Here is an 18451-nt window from a genome sequence, read left to right as displayed (position 1 = left end):
TGTGGAAGTGCGAATGCACGAGTTGAATTTGCGCGGTTCGGTAATGTTCGCGAAAGAGAGATCACACACACACACACACAATTACAAAGAAAGAAAGATGCATTTATTCACAGACACCTATTTGTGTTGTCGTTGTACTTGATTGCTAGAGCGGATCTGAGCTTTGAAATTTCGTGTCAGTACTCCTTTAAGCGGGTGCATTAGCCCTTCTCACGCCCGATTCCTGGCGAATCCCCCACGTGGGTATGTGCCATGTCAGCGGCCAGGCAGCGCGCGCCCATCTCCCCCCGTTGCCAAGGAAGACGAGGAGATTCCTGGCCAATCCCCCACGTGGGTATGCTATGCGGACATCGCCGGTGGACGCAGGTTCAGGGTCGCTTAAGAAGTGCATCGCACTTAAAAGTACACGGGGATAAATTGGTCGCAGTTAGCACATGAATGGGATAATTGGAGATGCACGGGAGAAGCCTTTGCCCTGCAGTGGGCGTAGATAGGATGGTGATGATGATAATGATGGTTGTCCGGACGCAGTATTTACCGAGATCTTCATCGGTGGCGGCAAGGACATTGTCATTCATTCTTTTCATCGTATCGGTCATTGTCAGCTGCACCCGTCTATTGGCTGCAGCCTTGGCCATGGGGTTTGCGCGTACGACCTAACATCATGCTACGGGAAGGGCGGGTGCACCCTGGAACACTGCGCACTGTCAATCGCCACGGAGAAAAAAAATTGGCACCCTACCTTCAAGTTGCTCATGTGATTGTACAACAAAGAAGCCGTTAAAATACTCCTCTATTGCAAATCGGCAATGCCTTATTTACGAGCTTATCGACGGGCGCAGTCTCAACGAGTGCAAGGAATAAAACACGATTATTTCTAATTTGGAATTTATCACTCCTTCGAATTAGTTCACTTAATGAAACTTGTAACGGCTAGTTTTCTCCTAACAAACCAAACACGAGGCTATCTGTTCTACTGTCGCTTTGTGATACGGCTGAAATGGCTTAGTAGCGGTGGCAACCTGTTAGTCGAACCGCGTTATAACGAGCTAGTATCGGGACAGCAAATTAGTCCGTTATGTCCGATATTCGTTGTAACAGTACAGGTAAAAATTGGCTTAACAAATCGAAAATCTGGCTCGCGATGAAATACTTGATACAGAAATTCAACTTTTGAGGCTTCGAATCCACTATAGACAAGGTAAACCTTACCATTCTCCTTATTGCATTTCAATCTCAATGAACGGGAACATAAATACGTGAAATATTACAACAGTACATAGTGCACTTGACAAAACAGGACTGCGTCTTTATTGATTTGATGAAGCATGTAATCTTCGTCTGGTGTCCACTCACAGCACTGAGCAGGATGAAGCTTTCCAGAGTGTCTACGAACAAGAAGACCTTTATACTTCTGTAGTTTCGGACAACGGGGTTTTTTCAAGTAGCTTCTCAGACTACTGGTCAAATATTTCTTCGTTATATCCAATATCACGCACGGCTCTAACGGTTTCAGTTGCGCTATAAAAGAATAAGTGTCATTCAAATGAAGCGTTACCAACCAAAGATTGAATTTAGTTCGCTATATGCGATAATTCGATATATCAGTGTTCGTTATAACGAGGTTCAACTGTATTTGTATTGAAAGTGCGTCTCATCCATGGAATGTCCTGAACTAAAACCTCCCGCGGCTATGTAGTCATTTGAGCTGCTCAGCCTCACATAAATCTCTTGTAACATTACTGATAAAACACGAGTTGCAGCCATTTTCTGCAAACGTACTTTTTTTCCGTAGAAGCCGATGTATTGACAGCAGCCGGGAATTCCGAGTTGATGACAACACTTTCGTTAACAAATCATGACAGTTAAAGGAAACTCGGCGTAATTGTACACAAACCGTCTTAGCAGCCACTTGCCCTGTGATTTGTTTCGGTGATATATATGTTAGGAGATCTACAAAGCCCTCGCGAGAGACTTGGCTTTGCCCCAAAGCGTATTCCGCTGGCAGTTTGCGACACGAGAAAATCCCGAGGAGTGGGCCATATACAGCATCGCTGTAAAAATGAAAGGAGAAAGGAACCCGTAAAAGTAAATGGACAATGTCTGGTTTGTGGTATTCTTAATGCACGCGCCCGATGCGTTGTTTCCACCATCACGAAGGAAGAAAGACAAAGGTGAGGTTTAACTGTAGCCTCGGCGGCTAGCACGCAACAACAATCTGAGGCTCGTGACGTCGCGTAGCCGGGGGAAGAGGGAACACATTTGTAGATAAACCGTTGTAATCTAGGGACAACAAGGCGGCGCTTGAGGGATGTACAGGGAGTTCTCTCCTGCAACTTGAACGAGATAGGCGAGAACCGAGTGATGCATTATTCTTGGTAAGGATTTGAGTACAGACATTTGCAACTCCCGTTAGGCTGTAGAGGGCTGCAAGAAGAGGTCGGACAAACAGGGTAGGTAGCCATGAAATGCTACCGCATTAAAAAAAAAACAGAGACACGTACACCCGCATGATGTATCCTCCCCTGGTAGGCGTTATAAATACGATGCTAATACAGAAGGACGCACTCCCGGGACATGATAAATGATCTGTCACGTTCTATACCTCCGTTCTCACAACACTCGTTCAGACGTGGATTCACCAGGACACCAACGCGGGCGGCGACCACCGCCTCGCGTTATACCTTGCGCGACGCCTTCATATGCATGCGCAGTGACAGGGTGGCGGTGAAACGCGAGCTCCCCTCGTCGGCAACGAGCGCCCAAGGAAACAAAAGAGACAGCGCTCGTGAGGAATGATGATCGTGGTGTGCTTCAACCATCACGTGCGGCCGCGCTCTACTAGAGTGACGCTGAGCACGCATTGCATCTCTTCGGAAGGTAGGCAATGCGGAACGCTCTCCTCCTCTTCCTCCTCTCAGGATGCGCGCAGCAGACGACGACGACGACACCGGCGGCGGTAGCGCCAGGGTGACGGTGGAGTGGAGGCAGGCGAGGCAGCAGCCGTACAATGGCACCCTCGCGTCCGGGACACGACAATCCGAGTGGAACAGCGGGCACCTTTTCTTCGGGCCAGCCCGGCCGAGTCGACGCGTGCACACACCGGCCTACTGCTCCACAGCACACCCGCCCTCCCCTGCCTGCTCTCTTCTCCGCTGTCGTCGCCACTCGTCGGTTGGCCAGGGGACATACCGCGGGCGGTATCGGGCTCTACGGCCGGACAAGAGACCGCGACGTGGACGCCTTCACATCTGTACCTCGGAAAAGAAGCACCACGGGTTTCCATCCCAAGGACGTACCTGAAACTCTTGTCACCGAGTGTTTGTTACAAGTTAAGGTAAGTCTGCAGTCCATTGGTCACTTTACTCGCGTGTGCTGGGAGCCTGGAGCTTGAGGTATAAAATCTTGCCCTATAATGCCACCTCGAAAAGGAAGCAGCTCGCGGTTTATGCCTGTGTCGAATAGAACCCATAACCGCATTTTGCGTTCACTTAGTCGCAAGAGGATTGCTTCAGAGAATGATGTCCAAATTGAAACTCACAACGGAACACCGGTTTCCCAGACTGCAGTTTCGATTCGCTGGTGTGCAGCTGTGTATGCTGACGAAGACGGGGATTATGAGCGGTTTTACATTTTTCGAGAAACACAGCGGGAACTTGCTCTCTCGTACAGATCTTTGATACCACGCAATGCAGTCGCATAGACGCTAGCGTTCAAGTATATGACAGCAAAAGTAGTTATATTTCTATATACAATCCAGGTCACGCACAGATACTCCATTTAAGTAGGCGAGAGCCTTGCTCCTCGTTATTCTTGTTTCTTTCGTTATGCGACCTCGATATTTAATAGAGACGCAGTTGTCCAAATTTTCCCTTTTCCATATTTGTTTGTGCATACGAGGGGATGACTCGGGCCTGAAGGCTGCAAAGGCAAGGTGCGAATGAAACAACCACTGAGAATAGTAATGGAATCTTTTCTGTTGGATTTTATAGTGCCATTTATTGCAGCTTTTATTATGGATTTTATTGCACGCAATGTTTCTATCTGGTAAAAACCCAGTGAATGTATAGGGCATTGAAATATATGCATCTGGTTCGCGTTGAGTTCCCAATGTTTCGAAAATCAAAGAAGTAGTAAGAAACTTCGCACCTTTATGATTGTTTTCTTTTTCCTTTTGTTTATCTGCTTTATGCAACCTGAAACAGCGACTCCACTCTGACTGTCAATTTGCTTGGCGTGCGTGTACCACAGAGATAAACATCTTCATGAACACCTCGTGAACTCCAAAGCCGCAAAGAAAGCCTGAAGGCTCTTCGTGTTGGAGTAAACGCTTGTGTCATATGTCGCTTTCGCTCCAAACCCACGGTTACTCACCCTGGTACAGCCCTAATAAAATTCGTTTACTCTGCCCGAAACAGAGCGACACAGCCCTATAAAAGGGACCCTACAACACTTTTCTTAACTTTTTTTCTAAATCCAGAATGCATTCAGAGAGTAGTCAACAAACACATTCAGTACATAGAATAGGGGGTCACAGAGTACCTTAGCTAAGAATTACTGCTCTATGCCCTTACTTGGAAACTCGCTCAAAAATTTATTTTTCGCGGACCTGGCCTTCTTTAAGCTCAAATTACGTCATTGAAGCAATGCGGGAGCTATTGGCTGGCTTCCTTTCGGTTTAAGCAATAAACGCTTAAAAAAGCCACAAAAGCAAAGCAGAAACGGAAGGCAGGTCTCCTGCTCGTCGCAGGAGACCTTGGATCAGCTTGAAGGTCAGAGGGGCGCTACTTGGAGTTTCCTGGGTTTGTACCAGGGGTAATAAGCTTCGCCCAAAACGTAGTCGCTGTCGACTGTGTCACGGGCAAATATGAGCACCTCTGTGGCGGCCGCCCCAGTCGCATGACCCGGTTTTTTCGCTCACGTCGTCAAGTGGAATCGAGCCTTCATTCCACTGTTGGCAACAGCATATGATCGGCCCATTGTTGCAGCTTTGTTGATATATTTATAAGTGCACTAGCGTATTGACTTTACTGCCGTGCCACGTCTGTATTTTTCCTCTTTAAGACATTGTTATAATCAAAACGTGGCTCTCGGGGACGTTATTCGTGTACTTGTTGCTGAAGTGAACGTTGGCGCGTGGTAGAAGAACGAAGCCACGCCGTTGGTGGTAGAGGATGAACGCTCAAACCATGCTTCGTCGCTGCAGCATGTGCCCACCGCGTGCCGGAGGCCCATGGCGGTCTTAAAACACATCGGCGTCGTCGGAATGGCAAAAAAAAACATTCAATGCAGCTTAGAATGTGACGTAAAATGGCTGCCACAACACGCGACCCGCAAGTACGTAATGCGGAGGCGTCGTGCTGTTGAAACACCAGATCCACGCGTAACTCAACCCGGAAAGCGTTGGCGTGTCGATCCGCCATCATTTTCGAAGCAGCAGAGAAGAGCGCCGGGGCCTCCGTACCAAGCTTGGTCGTGCAATTTACCTGCACTCGTCATTCGAATTTGCGTCACCAGTACCGATGTTTCTGAATTATTTTTATAAGGTCCACACATAACTCGCCGCCTGCTCATCGATATTTTGAGCTTAGTGCAATAGTGATATCCTGCAGCAGTGCCGTATTATAGAAAGCCCCACCGGCTTTCTTTGTTTCATCTCTGTCAGGTGTAAGGTGAGGTGCAGTAATCTTTGTCTTTTTTTTTTGCCTTGTACGTCTTCTTTCCGGTTCTATTACGCTCCCTTGTTATACTACATCCCAACTCCTTCATTTTCTCCAGCAACGTTTCGCAGTTTGAGGGGAGTAGTGCTCCCTGCTGACTTTCATCTACAACCGTAATAGTGGACCTAAATAAGCTGATGATAATAATGATGATGATAATGATGATGATCCGTTATCTGCATTGTAAACACGGGGCCTTAGTTTTATAAACAATTTAGATGGGTGAAAAAGCCAAAAGTTACGAGAGAGTAATTTGCATATATATCTAACGCAAGTTCCACTAACGAAACAAACTTGCAACCCCCGATTACCCGAAAACAAAACGAGGCCCTAAAGCATTCTTTACAGAACATCCCTTAAACCAGTGAACAAGACGTTGATGCACACCGCCTACTTCTGTCCCTAACATGTCTAAACCGGGCTTCCTAAGTACGTCCTGTAATCAGGGCGTAAGTACTTTAGTAAAGATTTTGTATCCTTCTCTTACGCCACCCTTAAATGGGAACTTCACACCGTTATACGGTTACCTTGTCAGCTATTTCTTTGCAAATGCCGGCCAAGAGCCCTATGAAAGTATCCTTACCTCTATTGTCTCTGTTGCGTACGCCGGCGCAAGGAACGAACGGTGACTGCAACAAACTGTGTAAAACCTTTTCTTATAAGTCCAGGTGATCTACCGAGATTTGGTATGTTCTGCGGATCCATCGGTTGCCCTGCTGTGGCCTACTTAGAATAGCTTATTCTAATACAGCGTATCCTACAGGTTAGTGAAAGTTTAGTTTAGCTGTTAACAATTACTTGGACATACACGCAGAACACATATAAAGCGACTGAAATTTTATGCGCTTACGTATGGCCCTTTTTGTGAATAAATATTTCTTTGCGACATCTCCAGGCCAGTTGTGATTTGCAGGTCCTGAGGCATGATTTAGTGACTTGATCGATTCGCCTAGTTGGTATTCCATTGTTTGTACAGTTCAGCGCAAAAAATAGACAGAGACTGCGAAAAGACACGACCAAATGCACTCACTTATGTCGTGTCTTTTCGCAGTTCCTGTCTATTTTCTGCGCTGAACTGTACGATCCTGAAACATCCTATCTAATGTGTCACAAGTTTTCCCGAAGTAGCGTTGCACACCTCTTAGCTGCTCCACGTTACTGAGTCACTGTCCCCAGATATCCCTCTCTTGATCCCTTTCGGGACCCTTTCCACCTTGTCTTCAGTTATTGCTGGAGCTTAGCCTATCAAATGTTTTTTATCGGCAACGTTACTCACCATGGCGTTTTTCTTTGGAAAGTAGAGAGCTACCGAGGACGACATCAACGAAGGGGTTAAAAACGATTTGGCGCAAAAGGCTATAAACTGTCCATTTGCGAAAACACATTTGGCAGGGGGAAAATGAAAGGCGAGAGAAAAAAAACACTTGCCCCACAAAACGCCAAAACTATATATTGCGTGTAAAGTGCCGAAAGAACGTCCACCCAAACTACAGAGATATCAAGTGAAAAATACGGGATGGGCGAACTTTCGGGTCACGTGCGATAGACTCCAAAAAAATGGCCGCACCGCCGACCGAAGATACCAAGTAAAAAAGCCGGACAGGTTGTGTCGGTTTTGTTCGAACTCGAGACATCGGCGGTGTTCGCGGTCGCTGGATATTTTCGCGGAAGGAGCTCCCCCGGCTTTTGAAGGCGTCGAAGCTAGCCCGATTCCAGGGGCCGGACGAGCTTTGCGGTCTTTTAGTAAATTGAACATTTCGCTCCAAAAAGGGAGTGGGCGATGTTTCGGGCAAGGGCGTTCTCTCGGAACTTTACGGTAGCTCTACACTTGTTCTGTCCAAAGCGCTGCACCGGCTATCAGGCAGTCGCAAAGAACTCTATTTCACTTTTCTACAGCATTACACACGTCACGCTCTGCTCATCGCGCGCCGTCATCATGATCTACGCTTTGAAAATTTTTTAAACACGAAAGTGTTTTATTCTCGGGTACACAAAGATACCGCTGACGTCATATCCTTCACGGAAGTGACGCCAGTACAACGGAGCAAGCGGCCTGTAAAGGGTGCACCCCTACACACAGGATCTGCTTGCGGGGAAGCAACCTTCAGTACTAAACAGTACGTTATTCTTAGGGTTGTTCCTTTTCCGGTTTTATATTTTTTATGCCCGTATACACCAAGATTTCACTGACGTCATATCCGTCACGGAAGTGACGCCAGTACATCTTTGCCGAATCGACCCGCCAGCAGGACGTCGCTTGCTAAGCACACCCACAAGACAGCCGCCGACCCGCAAATCATGCTCAGCTGCAGATTTCGCTGCACATTTCACTTTCGTGTTTTACCGATTCTTATGACAGAGAAATCAAACACAGTATTTTTTATTTACTTGAATACCGCGAGAAAGGTTCCAGAGAAGGCCATACACGCCCCGATCGTGAAGAAGGAGCACAATAGTAAACCTTTGTCTCATAAACCTCGTATAGGGATACATTTCGATCGTTCGTAGATGCGTTTGCTTAGCTCGCGAAAAATTGTTGCGTGAATTTGTTCTTTGTTTGTGATTTGGGTCTTGGAACAGTTGACGATCGATTGGACGCACTTTCAGCGAAGGTTTTGACTGACGCACTTTTGACGCACTCTTGATGTAAGAAAGCTTTCGCGCTCCTCTCAACTTTGTTTAGAAAGAAATAGTAGAGTGTTTTTTTTTACTTTTTTTTTACTAACGCGCGTTTCAGTTAGGTTCTTTTTTTCGGAGAGCTCTTTCGGGTCCTGTTTTTCCTTCATCTGCTGCTGATTGTTAGGTTGCGGTAGTCAAGTTGTCATTTCGTTGTGTCTATGCTATCTTCATCCTCATTCTCGTGTGCCAGGGCTGTGAATCTAGATTAAGCTCCAACTTGATACACCAGACCCCTGCCCTCACTTCACGTGCCTTTAACGAGTCCTTCGACTAGAAAAGCATAGCAATAGCAGCAACCATCATCTTTCTTGCAAATGCCAAACGTTATTATTTCAGTGCTAAATATGTTCTTCTCACATTCCAAGAACTTGGAGCCGGACTGAGCGCAGAAAAGTAACCCTCATGTGAACAAATATTTTCGGAGGATCTAAAACAGGGCCCGGAAGCAGGAAATGCAATCACCCAGGTGCAATCACCCGCTGATTGCACCTGGATTCCCTGACGTCATGAACACATCACTGTAAATGTCTGGGGAGTCACCACATTCACATGTTTTCCTTAATGTCTCCGTTATTAGTCTGAAGTTTGCTGTAACATCGACATTAGTGTTATGGACAAAGAAGTCTTTTTCTTGAACCAAGCTTGTATTTTGTCATCATGGCCCCCTTAACGTAGCATCCGATCGAAAACGCTGAAAGTCAGCGCTTTTCGGATTGCAAGCACCGCTTGAAAATTGACGGCGACCTCGTTCAATTCATGCGTAATTCGCGCAGCAGTGCAGTCAGCCCACTCTTGGTAGTTGTAAGGGTGGCAAATTGGACGACCACGGCGTACATGCGAGCGAAGAAGGCGGGAGCGTGCAAGAGACAGCGCGGAGAAGAGCCCAGGCGCGGGGTCGGCGCTGCAGGCTACTGGGTCACTGTCGCCGCCGGGTGTGGTCGTCGTCGCCGTCCGTCGTGGCGTCCGCGAAGGGCGGCTGGTCACGCGAGCGCCGCGGTTAAGGTCGTGCCGGCGGCGGCGTTCCGCGCTACTTGACGCTGCCCGCGCACGATTGCCCCGGATGCGGCCGCATGCAGTCACCCTTGGCCCGCTTACCCGTTCATCCTTGCGCTGGGGCTCGACTTGGGTCCGAACCCCGGAGCGTCCTCCGCATCGGTGTGCATCGCCACGTCGCCGAACGCTGGCCTCGTGCGATGGCCTTGGAGCAACTGCCCGCTCATTTATTGGTAAACTATACCTTTTAAAGCGATAGCGTGCACGGACGCAGTATATTAAGAGAAGAATTGAAGGTGCGGGACGCAGAGTGGCGCTAACAGAGGGGAAGGAATGGAAGTGCAGTGGAAAGAGGGTATGGCACTACGCCTCTGCAGCTCCTTGCAACTCGCGCCTTGGCGGCGCCACCGAAGCAAGGCTGGGTAAAATGCATCGACTTAATTCCGGCAGGCGAATATCCGGATGGTGAAATGCAGTCTATATAAAAGTGAGGGAATTTAAAACAGCGTGGGTGACGTGTCGGCACAAATCCTTCCTCCTTTTTTATTGTTCAGAACGCATCCCACCGCTATCTGCATGGTTACCTCCAGTGTGGAAAGCTTTCCCCACACAGAACGCATTTAAAAGAAGTTCAGGGTAGTCACTGCGCGGAATGCAATGTCCTCACTATTTAAGGGACCCTGCAACCCTCTTTGAGCAGTCCAAAAAACTTTGAAAAACATCTAGATTAAAGGCCAGGAACAACTGGGCCACATATTATACATGTTCGTGACGCGGGAAGCTAGCAAATCGCCGTGAAAGATGCGTGACAACTGAATACGCTCTCTTCGATTGTCCTTATTTTCATCATCATCACCACCAGCCTATCTACGCCCACAGCAGGGCAAATGCCTCTCCCATTAACATCCAATTACCACGGTCCTGTGCTAACTTTTCCTACTTTAATTACGTCATTCTAGTGGTAGTTGTCCAATTGGCTGTTGCTGCGGCAAACGTCGCAGTTTCTATAAGGTAATACAGTCATGCCTACATTATTAATAGTTATTAAATTTATTTGCACTCATCAAAGCTGGTGGCAAAAACATACAGTTGAACCTCGTTATAACGAACACTGATATAGCGAATATCGGCTATAGCGAACTAAATACGAACTTTGGCTGGTCAAGCTTTATTTCAATGACAATAATTCTTTTATAACGAAACTGAAACCGAGAGAGCCACGCGCGATATCGGATGTAACGAAGAAATATTTGACCAGGAGGCTGAAAAGCTACTTGAAAGAACCATCCGGCATCCGAAACTGCAGGACTAGAAAAGCCTTTTTGCTCGTGGACACTGTGGAAAACTCCATCGTGCTCAGTGCTGTGAGTAGCCACCAGATGAAGATCACATCCTTCATCAAATAAATAAATACGGAGGCCTGTTTTGTCAAGTAAACTTTGTTCGGTTGTAATTTCACGTACTGATGTCCCGTTCATTGAACTTTAAATGCAACAAGGAGAAAGGAAGGGGTTACCTTGTTTATACTGGATTCGAGGTCTAAAAAATGCACTTTTCTATACAGTATTTTTGCTCGAGCCAGATTGTAGATTTGCTGAAGCCGATTTTTATCTCTACTGTTACAACAAATATCGGATATAACAAACTAATTTACTGTTTCGATACTACTTTGTTACAACGAGGTTCGACTGTATGCGTATACAAGGCCAAAGAAATGTTTTTATCTCCCAATTTCAGTACGATTTACCGCCGTCGGCACCGTGCGCAAAACGATGCACAGGCGCGCGGCGCCTCTTCTCCATCCGGTCGGAGTACAGTTGAGGTATTTTAGAGACGCAGCCAAAGGGGTGTTTTTGGGATGCGTATACAAATGCCGCTGTAAAGTCGCTAAGGAAGGCTATGTCCACTTCCTATGACTTGACGCGTTACTGTGACTCGGCAGGCACATACCCATTTTCGTTCCGCCTTGCAAAAGGGACAGTTAGATAGAACGTGCTTTGTCGCTCCCCTAATTGCTTCTTCTGTAGCTAGCATGCCGACATTACACCTGTAGGCCTCAGTGCACAAGAGTCTCTAGCACACGTTTATAGGTAGAAGGCCACAGCACCGTCATTGAGTCCAGATGGAATCATCGAGCTACGGTGGTGGTGTTGAACATGCATGCTCTTTCGTACATTCCGGAGGACCAGAGTTCGAATCCCAGACCCAAATTTACCCAAGTTTGTTTCCAACTGCACTATTCTCCTTTTATGGTGGCTAAAGCGCCACATAGATGAAAACTGGCAAGTAAGTAGACAGGACAAGTACAAGACAAGTGTAGGTCTGTTTTCGTCTTTCTAGCGCCTTACCCACAACGAACCTATACCTACCTAAATATAAATAGCTTACTTTGCTTGTACGAAACTCCCTCAGAACTTTCGGGTTACGTCAAGCATTATTTCACCACTGTCGGAAGGAGTGCTTAGGTGCCCTATGACTTTCTTTTTCTAACATGCTGGAGCATAATCCTCGTTCCAGGAGCACGAACCGATAATAGTTCGTTGCTATATATACTTTTTTGCTTGGACAGAGTCGCCTTCTCGCCCAGCACTCCGGCAGTACAACTCCCCATGGCTCCCTGGGCATCGTCGCTACTCCTCCTGGGCGGCTGCTGCTGCTGCTGGCGGCCGGTGGCGTCCTCCGGTGGCGGCACATCGTCGTCGGCCACGGTGGGCCTGCTGGCCACGTCCAGGCACAACGGCAGCGCCAGCCCGACCAAGGTGGGCGCCACTTCCGCTTCCTGGAGCTTCCCGATCACCAGCAGCTTCCTGCCGTCCTCCACGGTCCACTTCCCGACCACCCAGTCCCCGTCCAGCTACCTCAAGAACCACGCCACCAGCTACTCCCCGTCTGCGGCGGAGTACACGACCAACAAGAACAGTAAGTTGTCCCTGCCGCGGTGGCTAAGGCGTTGTGCTGCTGAGGCCAAGGATGAAGGTTTGATTCCCGGCCGTGGCTGCCGCCTGCGCAGTGACCGTGCGGCTCGCCCAGTGGGCTCTTCGTGTCCCCGGCGTGTTTTCGCGTCCAGAGTAATAAAAAGCAATAAAAATAGTGTGCCTGGAATCGCTCTAGGACTTAGGTCGCTGCCAGCTGCCCGATGAGCCAACGAAATCCCGGGCCTCTGCCGCCAACGATCGGATCTATCGTTGCTCGAGAGCAGAAGCACCGCCGTCCGATCGGAGCGGCGAGCCGGCAGCATTGCGGAAGCGGCCAACACAAACTCGTGACGCGTGTGGATGTTGTTTATTTACTCCACATACAGCGGATGTCGATTGCGCGAGGTCCTCCGCTGGCTGCTCTGTTGAATTTTGCACACTTTAAAATTGATTTTAGTTATGCTCTAGGCTGTGTTTGCCGCTGATATTTTGCAGATGATTTATGTGTGTTCACACCAATCTATCTCCGAAGTTATCTGGCCTTCAAAATTTTGTGTCAGTATCCCTTTAAGAACAACAGTAACGCCAATTATGCTGATTAAAAAGGGAGTTCGCAATAAACGGATTCCCAGTGTCTCAGCCTAACTGTTACGGTCTTGCTGCCCCCATTTTCTAAAAACTGAGCTGTTATTGTAAAGGGGTCGTTATAATTCAGTTGGACGAGCGAAAGGTACCGTCTATCGTGCACAGAATGTAACATTTGCGCTCAGTACATTCAAAAGCAATCCCGTGGCTCAGCTTTACCACAATGATCTCGAGAGGCAACAAAGCCAAATCGGCAAGTGACAGCAATGGGCACACCATTTGGCTCAAAAATTATATGCGCTGTGGCGCCGCGCAGTGCAGAACGGCATGCTTGCACTGTGTAACGCCGCAGCGCAGAATGAACTTTCGAGTCAAAACGTATACTCGACTCCGTCATTCGTCCAAATTTCGCCGGTAGCTGCGTGTATCGGTCTATTGAGAAATTTGGGTGCTCAAATTTGACGAAGCCATCCTCCTGAACGGCAGGATTGCCTTAGAATGCACAAGGTGTGTAACAATTGAACCCTGGCTCCAAATCGTGGTTGAATTTCTGAAAGGCGGTGAATACCTCTCAGGTCATGCTTCTGTCATCACTCTGCAGACGCATCCATTTTGGGCATAATTATGATAAGCAGATGCAGTCGCTACTGTTGCGCATTAAGACGGTGCTTCGCAATTTCACGCCCGGCTCGTGAGCATTTAACTCCCATAAGGCACGGGGACATAGCTAATAATGATAAAACTCGCAGAAATAAAGAATAAAAATAAAACTGTTCATACAACAAGCAAGAACGGGGAGCAGCGTTTGTCTATTGGGCGCATTTGTTTCCTCTCGCGCTTTTTTTTTCCTTTGCGCTGCACATTTGAGGTCAAAATGAACAGGAACGCTTAGTCAACACATATCTTTATCAGACTTTTATGGTCCCAAAAGGAGCTAAAGGCACCGTTTCAGTGATTCTAAGAGGTTGCACAGAGCAGGACATAATTAAAATCGTCTTCCTGATGACATCACGGGCTGGATGCGGACGAGCGTGATTGGCAAAACCTCAAAATCGGGTATTTCGCGACTATTGTGCACTACCGCAGCAGTATATTCCTAATACATGTTTTGTAAACTTAACAAGAAGCAACATTGCTGTAATTTTTTTTTTTTTTTGCAGCGTACGGCACTCATAGACCCAGCTCTGCAAATCTTGTCTACAGCGGCCCTTCAAGCAACCAGGCGGCATATGCAGCTGCTTACTACGCGACGTCCTCAACCACCACGACCACAACACGACGACCATTCGCGTACAACCTGCCGTACAGCCCAATCGACTACTACTTCGAGAACAAAAAAGGCGGCTCGAAGACCGGTTCGGCAGACTTTAAGCACGCCTCGCCGTCGTCGTCCAGGCCCTCCTCCAACGCCTACTACACCTCCAACGAGTACGAAGACGACGAGGAAGACGCCGACCGGGTCCGTTACTCGACGAGGAACGACGCAATCAAGGGTGACTACGATTCGACCGAAGCGTCACCGGCGACCTACGTCAAAACAAAGTACGGTTACACGTCTCGGAACCCTCTACTTCTCACTAGCGAGAGCTCTAAGGTCTCAAGCCTGCTGAACCACGAAAACCTCAAGGTTGGCAACCAGGGAAAAGACGGCGTGGACAAGGGCTACGCAACGGCGTCCAGCGACCACTACGACTACAAGGGCTACATAGCAGCCGACTACGCGGACGACTTCGGCTACCCTGATGTGGACCACAACGACCTTCCCTACCTCCATCGGCGGAAGCACCACAGCGGCAAGGGTCCGCTTGCCCTCCTGCTGGGCCTTCTGCCTCTGGGATTGCTGATGGCGGCGCTAGTTCCGAGCGTGATCAACTTGCCCGTGGCCGCCGTGGGTGCCGTTGGTGCCGCTGGAAGGAGGCGCCGGGAAGCCGCCTACCGGAATCCCATCTTAGACACCATTGCGAGGTTCGGCGTCAACAGCCTCGAGGACCCGCGCTGCATGCAACGCATCTTCTGCGAGGTGACAGCGGAGGGAAAAGCGCCGGGCTCCCTCCCTGTGCAGAAGGTCTTCTACACCTTATCCACACTGTGAGTCCAGGGTGACCTTTTAATACACTGAGGTTTTACAAGCGTGAAACCAGCAGTGTCTCACGCAAGCTCCTAGTGGCTCGCCTTCAGTAGGTAAAGAATCACAGACACAGTTCAGTTGGCGAGTCGTGGTAAGTAGAGAAACGGAAATGTTCAAATCACCGCTTTAGAAGCAGATATCCCTTTGTGGACTAACTTCGCAACGGCGTGCGTAGGCGTTACAGCTTCTAACACCGATACGCTATCCGCAGAGGCATGCCAAGAAGATTGTGCTCCGATTGTGAACATTGTGCTCTGAACTAAGCAGCACGGGGCGATGGATGGGTCATAGGGGAGTTCAATAAAAGTGGAGGAAGGAGTCCATTAAAACGCTGGTATTCTGGTGCCTGGTGGCATTTGTGACTATAGTACGGTGGGAAGATGGCGGGGCATGTGGCCCGGAGTTCGGCAAGCTTTAGGTGTTGCAGTGGATTACTCCGTCCCCCCCCCCCCCCCCTCCCCTGCACGACATCTTCCCAGCCACGCCTTGGAGTAAACGAGCTGTTCAGTTCCGACCGCTTTGGTGACCGTTGTACCACAACGAAAGCAAGGTAGCACGCGGGGGGGACGATCTAATGGCGCAATTGCTGGGGCTGTGAGCTGTGGAGCTGTGAGGCTTGAATACGCGCAGGCTGAATCCAACAAGGTGATAGGGACGATAAATGGCCAGCATGTGCGTTAGTACATCGACAAAAAACAGTGTAAAGCAGGGTTTCTAGAATTACCCGTGAAAAGAATGCGTGCTAGTTTCTGGAATTTCTTTTAAAACACGTTCCGGAATAAATGAATGTTTGTTTTTTGCGCTATATTTACGATAATGTTCAACCAGGAAACCCAAACCTCAACACAACGTTAAGGTCTCCTATTTACAACAAAAAAGGGTTGATTATTTTAAAATTTCCAAACAACAAGTCTGCAAATCCCACTGCAATTACTACACTCAATGGACTCAAAATTCCGGTTGAGAATTGGTGTCAGAATTGGGGGTGCTAAATCCTAGAACTCTTGCTTCAGTCGTATCATCGGTTGTTGTCTCTCCCATTTTGCCATGAATGAATGAATGAATGAATGAATGAATGAATGAATGAATGAATGAATGATCGTAGTGTTCATGTACTGGTCCTAAAATGAGAGTGGGCTCGTCAAGTGGGAAATACGAAATGTTTTGAAATTTTACTCCTTACATTATTTTGTCACCTTCTACTCACGTGAGCAATTTTATTGCCCAAACGTCCTTGTCCTAGAAAGTCGAAACGACACCTGGTGACGCTCGCCGTGTGTGGTTCTGTTGTTTCAGAGTCAACGATGCCTGGGCGGAGAGGCTGGGCCTTAAAACTCTCTTCCAGGCAGTCAAGAAAGGCAAGTGCGACGTGTTCCGCTGCCGAAAGAACGCGAAACCAACGAAACAAGGCAGGCACACGGGAAGCGGAAAGGTGAAGCACAAGGTCGCCAATGAATCTGCGAAGAAGGCCTCCAAAGAATAAAAGCATAGATCAGTTAAGCCTTGCTTTTTCCTTCTTGACGTCTGTGTTACCAACGCGAGAATCGACATTTTCAGTGTTCTGGGCGCGCTCAACTGCACGATATAGATTGACGACAAGCACGGTGTCAAACATGAATGAAGTTCAGTCTAAAGCCTCTTAAAGCACCACGATACCCTCTCCTTCACGTTTTACGGAGAGAGACGACAGAGGTTATTAGTGTATCCAGCCCCTTTCAACATTTTTACGCGAAAAAATGTACATGTTTTCTTGGAACAGCCCCGAGAAAAAAAAGACGCAGAAAAGACGTAAATGGGACACAGCGCTGCGTCTTTTCCGCGTCATCTTTTTAAAGACGATAGTCTTTCTTGGGCTACTCAAACCCAGAAATTTTGGTCTGTCTGTCTGTCTGTCTGTCAGTAACTCGATTCAGCCACCCGGCCAAAGTAAAACGCTTACTGCGCAATAGTCTTATATACTCACAGCCATATGTAAACGTATAAGCCCGGTTTATATGTTCATACCTGTCAACTTTGTTGAACAAGAACAAGACATTACGCAAATATAAGACAGTAAATTAGTGCGCAAGGGATATTTACAGTGTTCCTTTATTAAAAAATTCCTGAATGCTTGGTTTTTAGATAGCAAATGATATTCTACATCTACTGCAGAAGAACGCGTACCGCCTGCTGTTGCCCGCGCCTCCTCCGAGCGGCATATGAGAAATCACGCGGCAACAAAGAAAGGTTCCACTAGCTAGGTTTCACGTTCTGCTTGGGACGCACGGGGAGCACGGCAACGAGGTTCTATAAACCTCGAAGTCGGCCGCCTCGGTTCACGCGCGTCTCTGCCGTACTGCAGCGCTGGCATCGAGGAACCCCGCCTGTAGCAGTGAAACGCGGTAAATTCAAATCGCCTTGAGCAAACCTTTAGTGTGTTTACCTTGGGATGAGCGCGACGGAACAGGAACAGCATGAGATGTGAGCGGGAAAGCGAAGGGGGGCATTTCTTTGGCAAATGTCTACAAAGACTATTTATTTATTTATTTATTTACAGAGACCTCACAGGCTCCTGAGTAGGAGTATTGCGTGAGGGGGGGGCTAGAATATTCATCAACAGAGGTAGGGATCGTCTTTTGACGACATTTGCAACAAAAGGAGCAGATATCCGGCCATTTTTTTTTTTTGCGTTGTTCCATTTATGATTTACCAACACTCCCAGGCTGATACCTTAGTGCAGTGGTTCTCAAATGGGGTCCGTGGACCTCATAGAGTCCGAGAGAGCATTTAATGGGTCCGCGAAGCCTACCTCTAAACTCCCCCCCCCCCCCCCCCCGCCCATTGTTTTCTCGATTTTTACCAGCACTTGCTTGCAATGACAAAAAAAGGTGGAATTATGGCGTGCACATTTATTTATTTATTTATTTATTTATTTATTTATTTATTTATTTATTTATTTGTTTGTTTATTTATTTATTTATTTATTTATTTATTTATTTATTTATTTATTTATTTATTTATTTATTTATTAAAATACTCTCAAAGCACGAAGGCGGTACAGAGAGGACGGGTTAACACCTCATACAACATTAGAGACAGCCGTTTTGAATGATGTAAAATCCTGAATGCTGGTGATGGTGGTTCATTAACGTCCAACAGAAAGGCAGGCATTGGATAAGTGCGTGGGCGGCGTAAGCTGCAAGTGCGAATTGTTTGACATTATGACACCGATCAACATGTGCTCCATCGTGGGGTCCCCCATCACTTTCGCAAGCCCAGAAGTGTATTTTATATTAAGTGCGAATGCACTTTATAAGCGACCCCGAACCTTCCGCCGTCCGCATAGCAACAGCTGCGGGTGCGCGCGCTTTTCGTCTTCCTTAGCAACGGGGGGAGATGGGCGCGCGCTGCCTGGCCGCTGACATGGCACATACCCACGTGGGAGATTGGCC

The 18451-nt window shown here is 47.9% G+C and overlaps 1 protein-coding gene across 1 annotated transcript; it reads left to right on the top strand.

The window, feature by feature from the left end:
- The first annotated feature begins 2924 nt into the window (after nucleotides 1-2924).
- Nucleotides 2925-16503, top strand: LOC144148611 (uncharacterized). Its single transcript, XM_077680121.1, has 4 exons — nucleotides 2925-3337; nucleotides 11980-12311; nucleotides 14053-14980; nucleotides 16317-16503. The coding sequence occupies exons 2-4, from the start codon at nucleotides 12002-12004 to the stop codon at nucleotides 16501-16503; spliced, it is 1425 nt and encodes a 474-aa protein (XP_077536247.1). The 5' UTR covers nucleotides 2925-3337; nucleotides 11980-12001.
- The last annotated feature ends 1948 nt before the right edge of the window (nucleotides 16504-18451 follow it).

The sequence above is a fragment of the Haemaphysalis longicornis genome, unplaced genomic scaffold (assembly GCF_048455015.1).
Source record: "Haemaphysalis longicornis isolate Haplotype H1 unplaced genomic scaffold, Haemaphysalis longicornis Haplotype H1 scaffold_8, whole genome shotgun sequence".
Classification (NCBI taxonomy): Eukaryota; Metazoa; Arthropoda; class Arachnida; order Ixodida; family Ixodidae; genus Haemaphysalis; species Haemaphysalis longicornis.
The sequence above is the reverse complement of the archived record's forward strand: the minus strand, read 5'-3'. Positions and strand labels throughout refer to the sequence as shown.

Excerpts from the sequence above, each read along its gene's own strand:
- LOC144148611 (XM_077680121.1), top strand. The coding sequence starts at position 12,002 with ATGGCTCCCTGGGCATCGTCGCTACTCCTCCTGGGCGGCTGCTGCTGC. Across the intron at positions 12,312-14,052 it reads GTACACGACCAACAAGAACA|CGTACGGCACTCATAGACCC; the intron begins GTAAGTTGTCCC and ends TTTTTTTTGCAG. Across the intron at positions 14,981-16,316 it reads TTCTACACCTTATCCACACT|AGTCAACGATGCCTGGGCGG; the intron begins GTGAGTCCAGGG and ends CTGTTGTTTCAG.